The sequence below is a fragment of the Narcine bancroftii genome, chromosome 4 (genome assembly GCF_036971445.1).
Source record: "Narcine bancroftii isolate sNarBan1 chromosome 4, sNarBan1.hap1, whole genome shotgun sequence".
In the NCBI taxonomy this organism is placed as follows: Eukaryota; Metazoa; Chordata; class Chondrichthyes; order Torpediniformes; family Narcinidae; genus Narcine; species Narcine bancroftii.
In genome coordinates this window covers 194975763-194991864 of record NC_091472.1, presented here as the reverse complement: position 1 = coordinate 194991864, position 16102 = coordinate 194975763, and the positions used below count along the sequence as shown (strand labels likewise).

The 16102-nt window shown below is 41.4% G+C and overlaps 1 protein-coding gene across 3 annotated transcripts in view; it reads left to right on the top strand.

Annotated features, from left to right (window-relative positions):
- dnah10 (dynein axonemal heavy chain 10) overlaps positions 1–16102 on the top strand; it is a 677292-nt gene that overhangs the window by 313741 nt on the left and 347449 nt on the right. For all 3 annotated transcript variants that reach the window (XM_069933473.1, XM_069933472.1, XM_069933474.1), the window contains 4 exons: positions 2167–2319; positions 4461–4649; positions 5579–5725; positions 7050–7241. In XM_069933473.1, coding sequence (XP_069789574.1) covers positions 2167–2319; positions 4461–4649; positions 5579–5725; positions 7050–7241 — 681 coding nt within the window. The remainder of the gene's footprint in view (positions 1–2166; positions 2320–4460; positions 4650–5578; positions 5726–7049; positions 7242–16102) is intronic.

The following is a 16102-nucleotide window of genomic DNA, read 5'->3' as shown; positions in this document are numbered from 1 at the left end:
AGGGGTTGGATTTGTGAGTCCTCGCGTGTCTACAGAGCAGGGCTAGCCCTGGAGACATCAGCCGTGCTGGTAGTGAGACTCCCATTACTGATTTCCTGCGAAAGGAAAAGAAGCGTTCGTGAGGGGTCTGGTTGGTAGCTGTACATAAGTGTGAGCATATAGCATGGAACACCTTTGGAAGGGCATCCTGCCAATAGTTGGTGGACCATCCTTTTGACCTAAGGGCCAGGAGAAATGCCTTCCAGATTACTCCGTTCTCACATTCTACCTGCCTGTTGCCCCTGGCATTGTGGTTAGTCATGTGACTAGATGCAATGCCATCGCCAGGTACTGGTGCAGCTCCTCACTCACGAAGCCAGACCCCCGGTCACTGTGGATGAATGCTGGGTATCTGAACATGATAAAAATTTGCACCAGTGCCTTTATAATGCAGGCAGTGGAGGTATTGGGGCAAGGGATGGTGAACAGGAAACTAGAGTATTCGTCTGTAATTGAGAGGAAATAGACGTTCTTGATGGTATAAAGCAGTGATCCCTTAAAGTCGATGCTGAGTTGCTTGAAGGGCCAAATGGCTTTTATTACGTGGGCCAGTGCTAGACAGAAGAAGCGTGGTTTGCACTCCGCATTGACCTGGCAGGACTCAGTCAGTCATGGTCCAGACTTCCTGGACAGTGAAGGGAGATTTTGCAATTTCACAAAATGGTACAAGTGCATGATGCCCAAGTAGCAAAGGGTGTTGTGCAGTCCCTGAAGTTGGTTGAACTATGCACTGTTGCAGGACTGGGACAGAGCATCAGGAGAGTCATTAAATTTCCCCGGCCTATTCTGGGTGTCATAGCTGAATGTGGCCAGTTCGACTCTCCAGCGCAAGATCTTGTCGTTTTTGATCTTGCCTCTGTAGGTATTGCTGAACATGAATGCCACTGCGCACTGGTCTGTGAGGAGGGTGAACCTCCTGCCTGCCAAGTAGTGGTGCCAGTGGCAGACTGCTTCCACGATCGCCTGAGCCTCCTTTTCGATGGAGGAGTGCCTGAGCTCTGAGCCATGGAGAATTTGGGAGAAAAAGGCTACGGGTCTGCCCCTTTGGTTTAGGGTGGCAGTGAGGGCAATGTCAGAGGCATTGCATTCCACCTGAAATGAGGTGTTTTTGTCCACAGCATGCATGAGGGTGGAGGCTACTTGCGCCTCGGCAGGGAGGGGGAAGATGATAACTTGGGCCAGTGGGTGGACCTTATGTGAGAACCGGGGGACCCACTGGAAATAGTAAGAAAAAAGCCCTAGCCACGTGTGCAGGACCTTGAGTGTGTACCATGGTCTACCTCACCGGCCCCGACTGGGTGGACGAGCTGCCTCGGGTGCTCCTGGGCATCTGCACGACACCCAAAGAAGATCTACAGGCGTCATCAGCCGAGCTGGTCTATGGTGCACTGCTAGCCCTACCCAGTGAGTTCGTCAACACACCTCACAACCCCCAACAGTCACCACATGGTCTACCTCCCGCCTCTAGGCCCAGTTGGACTTCTTCACTCCCCCACTGCCACCCAGACATGGCACACAGGCCTCTTATGTCCCCAGCGAGCTGTACTCCGCAAAGTACATTTTTATCAGGTGGGGGTCATCCACAACATCTCCTCAAAGACCATACGAAGGGTCATACAAAGTCGTCCAGCGTTCAGGATCCACTTTAACACTGGACATCAGTGGTAAGAGGGAACTGTTTATGGTGGACAGGTTAAAGCCAGCCCACCTCGACCCCACCGAACCAGTAGTTGTGGCTCAACCCAAGAAACGAGGCTGCCCGGCAAAAAAGGACATTGGTGCCGGTTCTGGGGGGCGAGCTGTGTGGCGGTACACCATTAGGCAGGCGAACCGGCCCTGCTTGTCACGCACACGGCAGGGCATCCAGCCAAAATGGCACCGTCAGGGGTTTCCTCCCAACCTCGGCACCTGACTCAGAAGCCCGATGATGTCGAGGCCCCCCAGCGCGGTTCTCAGCCAGGTCCAGGCTGGGAGTAATCAGTTTTTGCTCACTGAACTCAACCCGTCTGGTTGTGTGATCCTTCAGTTAGCAGTGTAACCGCCGCTACAGAATCTTGAATTTTGATCATTCCATGGTTACCCTCAATGAGTGACAATTACTGTAAAATGATGTTTCTTTCCCAATAGGCTATGGGGAATATCCTTTCAGGACTGGCTCAGTGTGGAGCTTGGGGCTGCTTTGATGAATTTAATCGAATTGATGCTGCAGTGCTGTCAGTTGTGTCTTCACAAATCCAAACTATTCGCAATGCACTAATACATCATCTAACCAGATTCCAGGTAAGAAATCTACAAATATCTTTTATCTCAGACCATTTCCTCCTGCTGAGTATTTTCCAGTATTTTCTATTTTGGATTTCAAGCATCTGCAAATCTTTTAACTATTTTTCCTTGTTCTGGAGGATTCTGTACATTATTTTCTAGAAATAAGTAAATGATCCGTTTCTGTCTCTCCCACTGTCCCACAGTCTCTCACATTTTCTATCACAATTATTCTCACCATACTAATACCTCTCCATCTTGAAGACAAGAACTTGCAGTTGTAGCAATCTAGAACAAAAAAAACTAACCATTCTAGGATGTTAGTGAGTCAGGCAGCATCTGTGTAAGGTGTAAGTTGGTGTTTCAGGTTGAGATCCTGCATCAGGACTTTACGAGAACAAGGAAGATTGTCACATATAGCAGTATGTGGGGGGTGGGTTGGGGTGGGGGGTGGAGAAGGGATGGGACAGAGCCTGGTAGTTAGGGCCAGATGGACCGGGGATAATAGATGGATGGAATGGCAAATAGAATTTAACTTGGACAAGTGCAAGGTGTTGTATCTTGATAAGTTAAACGAGGGCAGGATCTTCACAGTGTTTGGTAGGATTCTGGGGAGTGCTGTAGAACAAAATGATTTGGGGATACACAGAAGTGGCAATGCAGGTCGACAAGGCAGTGAAGAGGGCATTTGGATACTGGCCTTCATCAGTCACAACATTGAATAAAGGAGCAGGGATGTCGTGTAACACCTATATAAGATGTTGGTGAGATCACAATTAGTGTATGGTGGACTTTTTTCATCACCTATCTACAGGAAATCAATGTTGAAAAGGATGAAGAAAAAAGTTATGAGAATATTATTAGAACTAGATGTCTTGAAATATAAGGTGAAGCTTCATAGGCTGAGACTTTTTTTCATCCCAGGCACATAGGAGGCTGAAGGACATCTTATATAATCATAAGATGCATAAATAAGGTAAATATTCAAATCTCTCCTGGAACCAACACATCAAAGCAACTGTGTAGAAGACACACCAACTGCTTTCTGAGAAGCCTGAGGAGGTTTGATCAGTTGCCAAATATGCGATTAACTTTTACAGGGGAATTGCCAACATTGTAAAGCCCGCCCCCCACCACCCCCCCCCCCCCCCCACTTACTGGTTACAACCTCTTCTTGCTATTATCTGAGGACAGCTTTTTTTTCCAATGGCTATCAGACTCTTGAATATCCCATTACTATCTTAAATCATAAACTGCACCAGGACCACAAGAAGACGTGTCTGCACTATTAAATTATTTCATTTATTAAACTGTTTTCTTTTGAATTAACTATAACTGTGAATATTTATTATCTATTATCCCTCTCTGTCTGTCTGTCTATCTATCTGTCTGTCTCTCACTCTCTCTCTTTCTGAATGTCACTTTCTGTCTAACTCTCTCTGTATGTCTATCTCTCTCTGTGCATCTCTGTCTCTATACATATCTCTCTGTCTCTGAATCTTAATGTCTCTCTCACTGTGTCTCTGTATCTCTCTTTTTCTCTCTCTGTACATCTGTCTTTCTATCTCTGTGTACGGCTATATCTGTATGTCCTTGTTGCTTTCTCTCTCTTTCTGTCTCATTGCATCATAATCTTTCATTTTACTTTGTCACTCCTGTGTAGAGCAGTCACTGTATGTGTGTACTGTATGAGGTGGCCTGTCCCCTGAACCTGATTCCTCCCCCCGGAAATCCCAATAAAGGCTGTTATACCCAAACTCCTCCCTCAGTACTTGCCTTGGAACTCGGCCAGCAACATGTCAGATATGTGAAATGTGTTAATGTCTTAAGGTGATTAAAACCTATTAATCATGACTCAGACTAATGTGGTTGATCGATAATGCTATACAATACAATATCGATAATACAAATTACACCAGTCTTTCTCATTGTGAGTGGCTTATTTTCATGCTAATTAGTCTAATGTATCCTGCAATTTGTTATGAAAACAACAGTAATGTAAAATTATTGTTTATTCATCTTAACTTTCCACAGGGGGTCCCAGATTGGGTTTGTGGATTCCTCATAGTTTTATTTATTTACATTTTATTTATTTGGTATATCAAATGCTGGCAACCTTGCCAATTTTCCTTGCAATCACTGCGACTCTTCTGCTTCAGTTTGAAGGGCAGGAGATTTCTCTGGACAGTCGGATTGGTATTTTCATCACCATGAATCCTGGTTATGCTGGGCGGACGGAACTGCCGGAATCCGTGAAGGCACTCTTCAGACCTGTGGTTGTGATTGTCCCCGACCTTCAGCAAATCTGTGAAATTATGCTATTCTCAGAAGGATTTCTGATGGCAAAGGTAGGAATGCAACTCTACTGAATTTTTTAATGGATGTAAGTTACTTCATTGAATTAGATAGGAGGTCATTCAGCCTACAGTGACTGTAGCAGTTGAAAAGGAATGCAACTGCCCAATCCCTCCTTCCAAAGTCTTTCTTGTAGTTAGGTCATTAAAACTGCACACTATACTCCAAATTTGGCCTCATCAATATCTAATAATAATACAAATTTCAAACATGATTGACTTGTACAAAGCTGGAAACAGCTTCTTCCTGAAGGCTATGAGAATGATGAACAGTATCCTGTAACCAAGTAAATCATCCCAAAATATTAATGTATATTTATTTTAAATTGTATCTTTATCACACATATATATAAGGATAAACAGTAATTATATTACAAATATAAATATATTCATATATATATGTGTGTGTGTGTGTGTGTGTGTGTGTGTGTGTGTGTGTGTGTGTGATTATTAAGTGCTGTGAATTGTGTGTGTGTGTGTGTGTGTGTGTGTGTGTGTGTGTGTGTCTGATTATTAAGTGCTGTGAATTGTGTGTGTGTGTTTTGTGAGTGCATGCACCATGGTCCGGAAAAACTCTGTTTCATCTAGTTCAAGTTAATTGAACAGCTTCAGCATAATGTCCCAGCTCCTGTATTCAAAACATTGATTTATGAAGGCTAAAGTGCCAAGTGCTTTCTTTACAACGTGCAAATTTATCAGTAATTTAAAAAAAAATGTTTATTTTCTTGTTCATCAGAAATCTGGATGAACAAGCAAACAAAATGAATTAGAAGAAATAGAATAACTGGATTTGAATATTTTACATAAATACAAATATCTAAAACAACAATTTCTGAAAGATTATATATGTCGTCAATTGTCTTTTATGTTAATTAGAAATAATTTACTCTCATTTCATTTGAATTGTTTTCACTGAAATGCAGATTCTTGCAAAGAAGATGACAGTGCTTTACAAATTGGGAAAGGAACAGCTTTCAAAGCAACATCATTATGACTTTGGGCTTCGAGCTCTTAAGTCTGTACTTGTTATGGCAGGAGAACTGAAGAGAGGGTGCCCAGATATCAGTGAGGTAAATATGTGGGATTCGTGGAAAATTGGTTACTTGATTGGAAATTAGGTAACAATTAATAGAACTAATTTTTTAGAATCCCATCCAACAATAACCAGAAGAAAATTTTCTATAACCCACTAGCTACCGCAACTACCTCAACTACACACCTAACCCTAACTCCTATAAGGATTTAATTCCTTTGTCGCAATTCCTCTGTCTCTGCTCCCAGGATGAGACCTTCCATGCGAGATTATCCGAGATGTCCTCCTTCAAAAAACGTGGCTTCCCCTCTCCCACCATCAACTTGACCCTTACCTGCATATCCCCCATTTACCAGCACACATACCCTGGTCCCCTCCGCCCCACACGCAACAAGGACAGGATTCCCCTTGTCCTCACCTACCACCCCACAAGCCTCTGCATCCAAGATATTATCCTCCGCCATTTCTACCACCTACTACATGATCCCACCATTAGACACATCTTCCCTACTCCTCCCCTTTCTGCCTTATGTAGGGACTGCTTCTTCCATGACTCTCTTGTCCACTCCACTCTTCCCACTAATCACCCCCTTGGTACCTATCCCTATGACTGTAAGAGATGCTCCACATGCGACTACACCTCCTCCCTCACCACCGTTATAATCACAGCATCTACAGACCTTGTTTCACTTCACGTATTATGTGGGTATTCATTACCCACAAATTACCCATGTATTGAGTAGTGTACAAAGCCATCTCAGAGAGCAATTCGCAGTTAAATATTATGCAGCCTGTCCGGGGCCCCGTACGACTCAGTTTGTGTGCAATTCTGGTCAACTATTTCAACTATTTGGATAATAGTGTGGGAAATTGCAATAGCAAGTTTGCACATGACCAAAACAATTGGAGCTATGCAAGACAGTGAGGAAAGCTTTCAAAGGTTGCAACAGGATCTGTACCAGCTGGAAAAATGGGGTGCAAAATGGCAGTTGGAATTTAATGTGGTATGAGGTGTTGCATTTTAGGAGGATGTGGGGTCTTTGGAAATGGTACAGAAGTGATTTACCAGGTTGCTGCCTGGATTAAGGTTATGAGCTAAAAGGAAGAAGGGTTGGACAAACTTGCATTGTTTTCTCTGGACTGTCAGATGCTGGGGGTGGGGGGGGGGGGGGGTCAGCTATAAATCAAATTTGATCTTTGAATGTTTGTAACTTACTGTAGATAAAGGCTCATATTTGTAGGGGATGATTCTTTTTCAGATATTTTTATTGTCACAGGATATACAATTGCATGATTTATGTCAATCATGTTTGAAATTATGTCAAAACAATCTGAATATATCTTTTCATTTAATCTACTAGGATGTTGTTTTGATGAGGGCATTGAGAGATATGAATCTTCCAAAATTTGTCTTTGAAGATGTTCCCCTTTTTCTTGGCTTGATTTCTGACTTGTTTCCTGGGCTGGAATGTCCTCGTGTCCGTTACCCCAACTTCAATGATGCGGTGGAACAAGTACTTGCAGAAAACCATTATGTTTTGTTGCCAGTTCAGGTAAACTCATTTATTACTTATTTTCCATAGACTTTTTATGCTCCAATTGCAAGTAAATAAAAATTAATCAAAGATCTCAAAACATAGCAAATGCTTTAAATTTATTGATTGTTTCCCCCTTCCTTGGGTGTCATATAAGCATTACATTGGAATATTTCCTACACAACAAAGACTGGTTGGATTTGAATATTTCTAAACTGACAGCAGGGAGTTCTAAATAACTTTGGCTGTGACGTGTAAGAATCCTGGTGCATGCATATGTTGTACAATGTATATAGCAATAAACTCAGCATCATTATTATCATCAACTTGCAAATAATACAATCCATTCTGACTGATATTGTGTTTACTTTGTGATTTGTTGAAAAATTTAAAAAATTTGTAATTTCTATTAGTTTTAAAATAATAATGGAAAAGGATATGATTGGTCCTCAAGTTAATAACTAGGGGAAACTAATTCTGATGCCATCAGATCAGCAGTCTCAGAACTCAAATCGACAGGTTATTTGCAGATAAAGAGAAGTCTGGCAAATGAAAAGCTTTTAAAGATAAGATCAGGAAAGTTCAGGGTCTTCAGACTCGCAGTAAGACTGTTAAAATGCCTGCTGTTGAGCTGCAGCAGGAGCTGCAGTTACCTGGTTCTGTCACTACATTAAAGAAAGCAGGGTTGAGTCTTTCTGAATTACAATTTAACCTGTTAAATACTGTCACTCAGCCAATAATGCAAGAGTTGGCTCAAATGAAAGATAGTATGAGGTCAGAATTCACTACAGTTAATGCACGTGTGGAAGCATTTTCTGAAGATTTTAAAAAATTTCAGTCTGCTTTTTTGGAATGTAAACAGCAAGTGCCCTCTAATACAGAAAAAGTGATGGAGGTGGAAAAATCCATTAAAGGATTGCGAGAACGTGAGAAGGAGATAGAGAGAAAAGTAGACTATTTGGAGAACCAAAGTAGGAATAATGTGAAGATTGTTGGTTTGCCGGAAGGTATGGAAGAACAAGATCCTCTTCGTTTTTCTACAGAATGGATCCCACAAATATTGGGGCAAGAATTTTTCTCTCGAGGCTTGGTATTGGAAAGAGCTCATAGAGCCTTAAGAAGAAGACCTCTGCCTGGTCAATCACTGAGACCCGTGATAATTCGATGCTTGAATTATTTGGACAGAGAAACAATACTTCGTCTAGCAGTGGAAAACGCGAGACAACGACAAGCTCCGTTAATGATTCAGAATAGTAGAGTTTTTTTCTATCCCGATTTGAGTCAAGAGGTTATTCAGCGTCGACGTTGATTTAATCCAGTTAAACAAGTTTTGTGTCGTAAAGGCTATAAGTCTACTTTTTGTTATTCGGCAGTATTGAAGGTGTTTTGTGGAGACTTTCAATCTCAGTTTTTTGAGAATGAGCGTGAAGCAATGATTTTTGCTGATTCGTTGCCCCAAGAGGACAAAGACATAGTCCACCATTGTCTCCTAAAGAAAAATCTGGTTGTTCTGGAAATGGAAGAAATGGTAGAAATGGGAGAAATAGGAATGGAAAGAGTCTAACTTCTCTTGAAATGGGGTCACTGAGTTTGGAATCTCTTGGATGAATAGAAGAACTTTCTTATTCTTACTTTATTTTTATGTCATTATGATACCTTGTTGTTATTCTTTGTTTGGCTGGGGAGGGAGAGATTTGCTCTATGTTAGTCATCAGCCACTGGTGGGTGATTCACATCCAAGTTTGGTTTAGGGATTACTACCTTTTGGTAGTTTTTTTGGTTTTTTTTAAATTACTTTATCTTTTTTTCTATTTTTTTCATTTTCATTTTGTTTAGTCTTTAATTTGTGGTTTCTTTTTCTCCTATTGGAGGGCCTATTTACGTTAATTTGAGTTTTTATCTATCGATATTATTAGTTCTTAGTAATATTAGTAGATATGTCAAAGTTGAGGTTTGCTACTTTTAATGTTCGAGGTTTAAACAGTCCGATTAAACGTAAACGCATTTTTGCGTATATTAAGAAAATGAAAATTGATGTCGCTTTTTTACAAGAAACACATTTATTTTTTCCGAGGATGATTGGCAGATATTTGTTATGATAGTGTAACTAGACTGATAAATGCACGTTATGCAATGATTTTAACTATAATTTTTTACATCAATTATACTTAACACCTGAAAAGCTAAAAAAATGTGGTTTTCATGAATCAGATTTGTGTTTTAGATGTGGTAATGCTATTGGAACTTTTTTTCATGTGGTTTGGTCATGTATATATATATATCTATATATATATATAGATATATATATATATCTATATATATATATATATATCTATATATATATATAGATATATATATATATATCTATATATATATTCAGAGCCAGCTCTTCAGCGCTTGACGTCCTGCTTTGCGGAAACTGCCAAAATGTTTGGCCTGGAAGTCAGCCTGAAGAAAACTGAGGTCCTCCATCAGCCAGCTCCCCACCATGACTACCAGCCCCCCCACATCTCCATCGGGCACACAAAACTCAAAACGGTCAACCAGTTTACCTATCTTGGCTGCACCATTTCATCAGATGCAAGGATCGACAATGAGATAGACAACAGACTCGCCAAGGCAAATAGCGCCTTTGGAAGACTACACAAAAGAGTCTGGAAAAACAACCAACTGAAAAACCTCACAAAGATAAGCGTATACAGAGCCGTTGTCATACCCACACTCCTGTTCGGCTCCGAATCATGGGTCCTCTACCGGCACCACCTACGGCTCCTAGAACGCTTCCACCAGCGTTGTCTCCGCTCCATCCTCAACATCCATTGGAGCGCTTTCATCCCTAACGTCGAAGTACTCGAGATGGCAGAGGTCGACAGCATCGAGTCCACGCTGCTGAAGATCCAGCTGCGCTGGATGGGTCACGTCTCCAGAATGGAGGACCATCGCCTTCCCAAGATCGTGTTATATGGCGAGCTCTCCACTGGCCACCATGACAGAGGTGCACCAAAGAAAAGGTACAAGGACTGCCTAAAGAAATCTCTTGGTGCCTGCCACATTGACCACCGCCAGTGGGCTGATAACGCCTCAAACCGTGCATCTTGGCGCCTCACAGTTTGGCGGGCAGCAACCTCCTTTGAAGAAGACCGCAGAGCCCACCTCACTGACAAAAGGCAAAGGAGGAAAAACCCAACACCCAACCCCAACCAACCAATTTTCCCCTGCAACCGCTGCAACCGTGTCTGCCTGTCCCGCATCGGACTTGTCAGCCACAAACGAGCCTGCAGCTGACGTGGACTTTTTACCCCCTCCATAAATCTTCGTCCGCGAAGCCAAGCCAAAGAAAGATATATATATATATATATATATATATACAATCTTTTTGGAAGAAAGTACAATTGTTTTTGGAATACCTGTATAAGATTAAAATACCTTTAGATCTGACAGTATTTTTATTGGGTAGTTTGCAACCTCTGAAAGGTCTGGGATTAGATAAATTTCAACTTGCTTTTGTATATTTAGCATTATCTGTAGCAAAAAAATGTATTGCTAGTACGTGGAAAGATACAAATATGATTGATATTAATAGATGACATAATGAGATGAAATATTGCTTAATAATGGAAAAAAATCACATGTTTCGCGTGATAACTATGGTTTTTTATTAATAAGTGGTTGTTATATTCAGAATATTTACATTTTGATTTACATTGATTAGATCTTAATATGTATGCTTAATTTTTCTTTAATTTTTTTTTCTTTATGGCTCTCCTTAGGAGAGTTGGCTGAGTGTGGGAGGGGGGGGGTTCTCCCTTTTTTCCTCTTTTTCTTTTTTCTTTTTTTTTTCTTTCTTTTTTCTTTTATATATATAAAATATATCATTCATGTTTAGTTTATTTTTATATATGTTACTTATTATCTGTATTTTGAATGAATAAATAAAGTTTAAAAAAAAAGGAAAGTTCAGGGTCAGCATGTTCCTGGAAGGTTGAAGGGCAGGGATGGCTGGTTGATCACGGATATTGAGGCTCTGGTTAGGAAAAATCAGTTTGGTATGGGGACACAATGCTCCTTAGCAAAAGGTAGTGGACACAGCACAGGACAACACAGGCACCCCTTCCTCCCCCACCCTCCCAACCACTGAGAACTTCTACAGGGAATACTGTCGTCGGAGAGCAGCAACAATCATCAAGATCCACACCACCCAGCCCAAGCTCCGTTCTCACTGCTACCATCAGGAAAGAGGTGTAGGTGCCACAAGACTTATTCCACCAGCTTCAGGAACAGCTGCTACCCCTCCACCATCAGATCCTCAACAACAACCTCATTCAGAGTTTTAAGGACTCTTATTTTTGCACTGTATTGATTTAAAAAAAATCTGTATTACAGTCAGTTTGTCCACATTTCTTAATTTGTTTAGATGTATACATATCTTCTTGAGTACAGTTTTTTTGCACTACAATAAGTGGTAATTCCTTGCCCACAGGAAAAAGAATATCAGGGTTATATATAATGTTATGTATGTGCTCTGACATTAAAGCTGAACTTTGAATTTTGAACTTTGAAAAAGGGGACATAGATCAGGAATAGGAATCTAGGTTCAAGTGAACTGCTTGAGGGGTATAAGATTTACTAGTTCACAAGAGGGAAATTAGAAGGATAAGAAAAGCATGAGATAACTCTGATGAATAAGGTAAAGGAGAATCAGAAGTGATTTTTCTGTTATAGTAAGAGTAAAATGATGACTCATTTAACTATCATTTAAATATCAACATGGTCATCTGTGTGGGGGCTTGTGAGCTCACTGAAATCTTGAATGAATGGTTTTCAACTGCATTTACCATGGAGAAAGTCAAGTAAACTAAAGAATTAATGGAAATGAATAGTGATATCTTGGATAGCATCCATATTACAAAAGAAATACTTGGGGTCTTAAAGTGTATAAGGTTTCATAAATCCCTAGGGCCTGATCATGTGTATCCTAGTATGTTTTAGGAAGCTTGGGAAGGGCTCAGGCCTGAAACAACGGCAATATATCTTTGTCTCCTATGGATGCTGAAAGACTGGCTGAGTTCTTCCAGCACTTTGGTGTGTTTTTACCTTAATCACAGCATCTCAGACTTTTGTGTATCACTAAGAAATTGCAGTGGCTCTGATGGAGGTATTTTGATTTCATCTTTATTCACATACAAGGTGCTGGAAAGCGGGAGGGTGACTAATATACCATTATTTAAGAAGGGTTGCAAGAATAAGCAATGAACTATAGGCAGGTTAGTCTGACATCTGTGGTGGGAATATTACTGGAGGGAACTCTGAGAAACAGAGTCTTTCAACATCTGGAAAGCAAAGTCTGATGGGAGATCATCAGTTATGGCTTAGTACGTGGGAAATCTTGACTTGCCTAATATCAGTGGAAAAACCTGCTTGCATTTACTCTTCTACACCTTTCATACTTTTGTATGCTTTGTGGCAGCAAAGCAGGCAACCGGCTCCGTGTTTGTCACGGCTAGCAGAGCAGCTACGTCAAGATGGCGCTGCTGGGTTTTGTTTCCCTTATGGGCAGAGGGGCCGCGCATGCGCACTCAGATGCGTCGTCGCGTCACCACCAGTGCAAGGGTGGGACTTGCAGCATTCTTATAAGGTGCAGCGTGGGCTTTTTAAAATAAACTATTGGAAATTAAACTGACTCCAGCATGTAGTTCTGTTCTCATTTCCTCCTCGTAGCTACTGCTATAACCTCAATAAAATTGTTCCTCATTTTCTGACACTGCAGAGAATAAAGTCTGGATCTGTTTTACCTTTTCCTGTATCATATGTTCAAGTCCCAGCAACATCCTTGTAAATTTCTGCATTCTTTCAATCTTAACGATATCTTTTCTGCAGCTAGGTGACCAAATCTGAGCACAATGCTCCAATCTGGCCTCACCAGTGTTTTATACAACTTCACTATAACATCCCAGATCCTATACTCAACACTTTGATTTATGATGGCCAATGTGCCAAAACACTCTTTACGACCATATCTACCTGTGAAGCCACTTTCAGGGAATTATGTGGCTGCATTCCCAGATCCTCTGTTCAACCAGGATCCTCAGTGTCCCATTGTTTATTATGTATGTCCTATTTTGGTTAGTCCTCCCAAAATGCAACACCTCATACCACATTAAATTCCAACTGCCATTTTGCACCCCATTTTTCCAACTGGTACAGATCCTGTTACAAGCTTTGAAAGCTTTCCTCGCTGTCTTGCATAGCTCCAATTGTTTTGTCATCTGCAAACTTGCTATTGCAATTTCCCACATTATTATCCAAATAGTTGAAATAGATGATAAACAACAAAGGGCTCATCACTGATGCCCAAGGCACACTACTAGTCATAGGCCTGCAATTAGATAAGCAATCATTACTCTCACTCTCAGGTTTCTCCTGAAATTAGACCGTTTTAGACTGTAATACCTAGGAACAGAATTAGGCCATTTGGCCCATCGAATCTGCCCCGTCATTCCATCATGGCTGATTACCATCCTAGTAAACCTCATACTCCTCTTTTCTCCTTGTAATGCTTGATTGCCTTCCTAATCAAGAAGGTATATACCTCCACCTTAAATATCCTCAATTATTTTGCTTCCACAGCAGTCCATGGCAATGAATTCCACAGATTCACCACCCTCTGGGTAAAGAAATTCACAAAGGGACATTTTTGTATTCTGAGGCTGTGCTACCAGACTCCCCCACAAGAGGAAACATCCCCTCCACATCCACTCCATCCAAGCCTTTCAGCTTTCTATAGTTTTCAGTGAGATCATCCTACCCCAATTCTTCTAAACTCCAGTGAGTACAAATCCCAGAGCCTTCAAATGGTCCTCCAGGGATCATTTTTGTGAACCTCCTATGGATGCTCTCCAATGCCAACACATCCTTCCTTAGATACGGAGCCCAAAATTGCTCACAATATTTGTGTGGCCTGACCCATACCAAAGCCTCAACATCATATCCCTGCTTTTCTGTATTCTATGTCTCAAAAAGGATGCTTGGATTTTCACTTTCCTTCCGTATCACTGACTCTACATGCAAATTGACCTTTAGGGAGCTTTGTATCTTTGCTGTCCAGATATTCCAGAGATTTGTGTAGAATCAGTGAGATGTGCTGCAGACCTGTGCTGTAGATGGCAAATTGGAATGGATCCATGTCACTGCTCAGTCAGGAGCTGATGTGCTTCAACCCAGCCTCTCAAAGCACTTCACTGTGGATGCAAGAGTCACTGGTCGGTAATCATTTAGGAAGGTTACCACACTCTTCTTTGGCAACAGTATGATTGAGGCCTGTTTGAAACAGTTGAGAATTCTATTCGCCGGCCTGCCATCTTATCGTTTTTGATTTTACTTTTGTGTTTAGTACTGAACATGTAGGCTACAGATTTTTGATCAGTGAGCAAGGTAAATTTTCTGCCAGCTAGAAAGTGTCTCCAGTAGCGAACAGCTTCAATAATAACTTGGGCTTCTTTTTCTATGGCAGGATGTTTAAGTTCAGGTCCGCGTAACGTGCGGGAGAAGAATGCCACAAGTCTGCCCTTTTGATTAAGGATTCCTGCCAAAGCACAATCTGAGGCATCAGTTTTCACTTGGAATGGGACATCCTTGTCAATGGACGAGAGTGCAGCTTTGGCAATATTAGCTTTAATTCTCCCGAAAGCCTTCAAGGCCATTGAAGAGAGGAAAAGATTTAGTGTCAAACAGTTTGTAGCCTTCGTAGCGTAGTCACGTACCCATTTGCAGTAGTAAGAAAAGAATCCCATACAAATTTTAAGGGCTTTTGCTGATTCTGGGGGTGGTAACTTCTTAAGGGGAGCCATTCTTTCTGGATCGGGGTGGATTTCACCCTTGCGGACAATATAGCCCAGAATGGGTAGCTCTGTCGCGTTGAAAGCACATTTGCCCTCTTTAAATGTAAGGTTGAGTTCTTTAGCTGTTGCTAAAAATTTCTTTAGGTTGCTGTTGTGTTCAGTCTGTGTTTTCCCACAGATAGTGACATTATCCAGATAGGGAAACGTACCCTGTAACTCCTACGTTCGAACAATCTTATCCATCTCTCTCTGAAACACTGACACTCCATTAGTGACTCCAAAAGGTACCCTTTTAAACTGGTATAACCCCCCATCAGCCTCAAAGGTTGTATAGGGTAATTCCTTTTTTTTTTAATGGGGATTTGTTTCTAAGCTGCTTTGAGGTTGATAGTGGAGTACACTTTGATTTGCGCTATCTGATTAATAATTTAATTGATGCATGGCAAGGGGTAGGCATCCAGGTTAGTGCAATGGTTGATTAACTGGCTGTAGTCAATAGCCAGTCGTTTCTTTGTGTGATTTTTCACAGCTACCACCTGGGCTCGCCATGGACTCTTAAACGGTTCAATTACTCCCTCTTTAAGCAATCTCTGGGTCTCAGCTTGGATAAACTCACGATCCTCCTTGCTGTAAGAACGGCTCTTAGTAGCGATGGGCTGACACTCGGGATAAATCTCTGAAAAGGGAGGGAACTTTCATCTTTAATGTGGACAGACCACAGTAACTAGCGCGGGGATGGTAAATGTGGGTAGTGGCCCATCAAAATTTGACACTACACTTTTCATCTGAGATTGAATATCCAACCCCAGTAACACAGGAGCGCAGAGCTCAGGCATTATAAAAAGCCAAACATCAGCAAGGCAGTGTCCCTGCAAATTTAAAGTAACTTTACACTTGTCTCGTACAGTTTTTGTAAGTTCACTACAAGCCATTGATATCTTTCGGTTTGCTGGAGATCTCCACAAATTTAAGGCTTTGGCGACCTTCTCGTGGATGTAGCTGTCAGTACTCCCTGAGTCTATTAGATAATCTAGACTCTCA